This window comes from Sinocyclocheilus grahami, unplaced genomic scaffold (genome assembly GCF_001515645.1).
Source record: "Sinocyclocheilus grahami isolate Dianchi unplaced genomic scaffold, SAMN03320097.WGS_v1.1 scaffold3878.1, whole genome shotgun sequence".
NCBI classification, from domain to species: domain Eukaryota; kingdom Metazoa; phylum Chordata; class Actinopteri; order Cypriniformes; family Cyprinidae; genus Sinocyclocheilus; species Sinocyclocheilus grahami.
The window spans coordinates 1,041-2,178 of NW_015508919.1; the positions used below are offsets into that span (position 1 = coordinate 1,041).

At 34.8% G+C, this 1,138-nt stretch overlaps 1 protein-coding gene across 1 annotated transcript in view; it reads right to left on the reverse strand.

The window, feature by feature from the left end:
- Positions 1-1,138, reverse strand: part of LOC107576528 (collagen alpha-1(V) chain-like) — a gene marked incomplete at both ends in the record, with an annotated part of 17,573 nt that overhangs the window by 1,010 nt on the left and 15,425 nt on the right. Inside the window, one exon of the mRNA XM_016262695.1 lies at positions 3-56. Coding sequence (XP_016118181.1) covers positions 3-56 — 54 coding nt within the window. The remainder of the gene's footprint in view (positions 1-2; positions 57-1,138) is intronic.

Consider the following 1,138-nt stretch of genomic DNA (forward strand, 5'->3'; position numbering starts at 1 on the left):
GCGTCCATGTCCTCATAGTAGGGATATTCGTAATAGTAGTTGTCATCCTCTGTGTTCTGAAGAGAAATGTAGAAACTAAGTGTTATTATATGTTAAAATACTGTATTATCACAATACAGAAAAAAAATCTATGGTACCTTAGTTTGTGTTAGCATGCATTTATTCATTTTCAGCTTTCTTAGTTCTTTTGTAAGTGCATATGGGTAGTTGACAATGTTCCATGTACTCACATGGAATGAGATCATACACAGTGCATGCATAATAACTATGTTAGCAAAATGCTGTTAAAACTTGTTTCAGATGGAATACAGCACATCCCACCACATGTAAAGCTGCACATGGATCCATTCTGGCAATGAGCAATACAAAAAAACAAATGAGTTCTGAGCCTGGGGACATGAACATGAGTTGAGCAGAGTCTCTTAAGAGTCTTTCAAGCACAGACATCTCGTAATTATGGTCATTAATTATGACATAGCATATGTCACGAACGCAACATATGTTAAGTATTTGTGTAAGTATTTATAAATGCATATATATTATAAAAAATAATAATAGCAAAATATAGCAAACTATTTAGCAAAATATTTGACACTTTAAAGGATATAATATGTAGAATATTTTTATTTTACTTTATTATTTATTATATTTATATAAATATTTACAATTTGAAAGAAATATATATGGTGTTTGTTCATTCAGACAAGATTTCATACTCTCATTCATGAGTTATACTCACAGCATGTTAATTAAACAATTCAAGCAGCGGTCTTGATTTAATAGACTCAAATTCTCTGAGAAGAAAGAGCAAAGGAAAGGAGGGATTCCCTCCGACTGAGTCCAGCAGAAATCCATGTTCTCTCTTATCTAGCAAATAAAACTGAAGAACGCAAGGAATTCCAACCGCTCACCGACCTCTCGCTCGGATTCACCGTTCTGCCTCTCTCTCCCTAATTCCCACACATTAGCAATGGATAACTCATCACGTTTTCATCTGTAAAGAGGTTTCGCTGATATTTAAATGGCAGACTCTGCTTTTGAAGGACTGGTCAAAGGTGCAGCGGGTTTTCTTTCATATTGCCTCCTACTAATGCCCCACACTCAGATTTACAGCTCCTGACACACACAAAACTGAAAA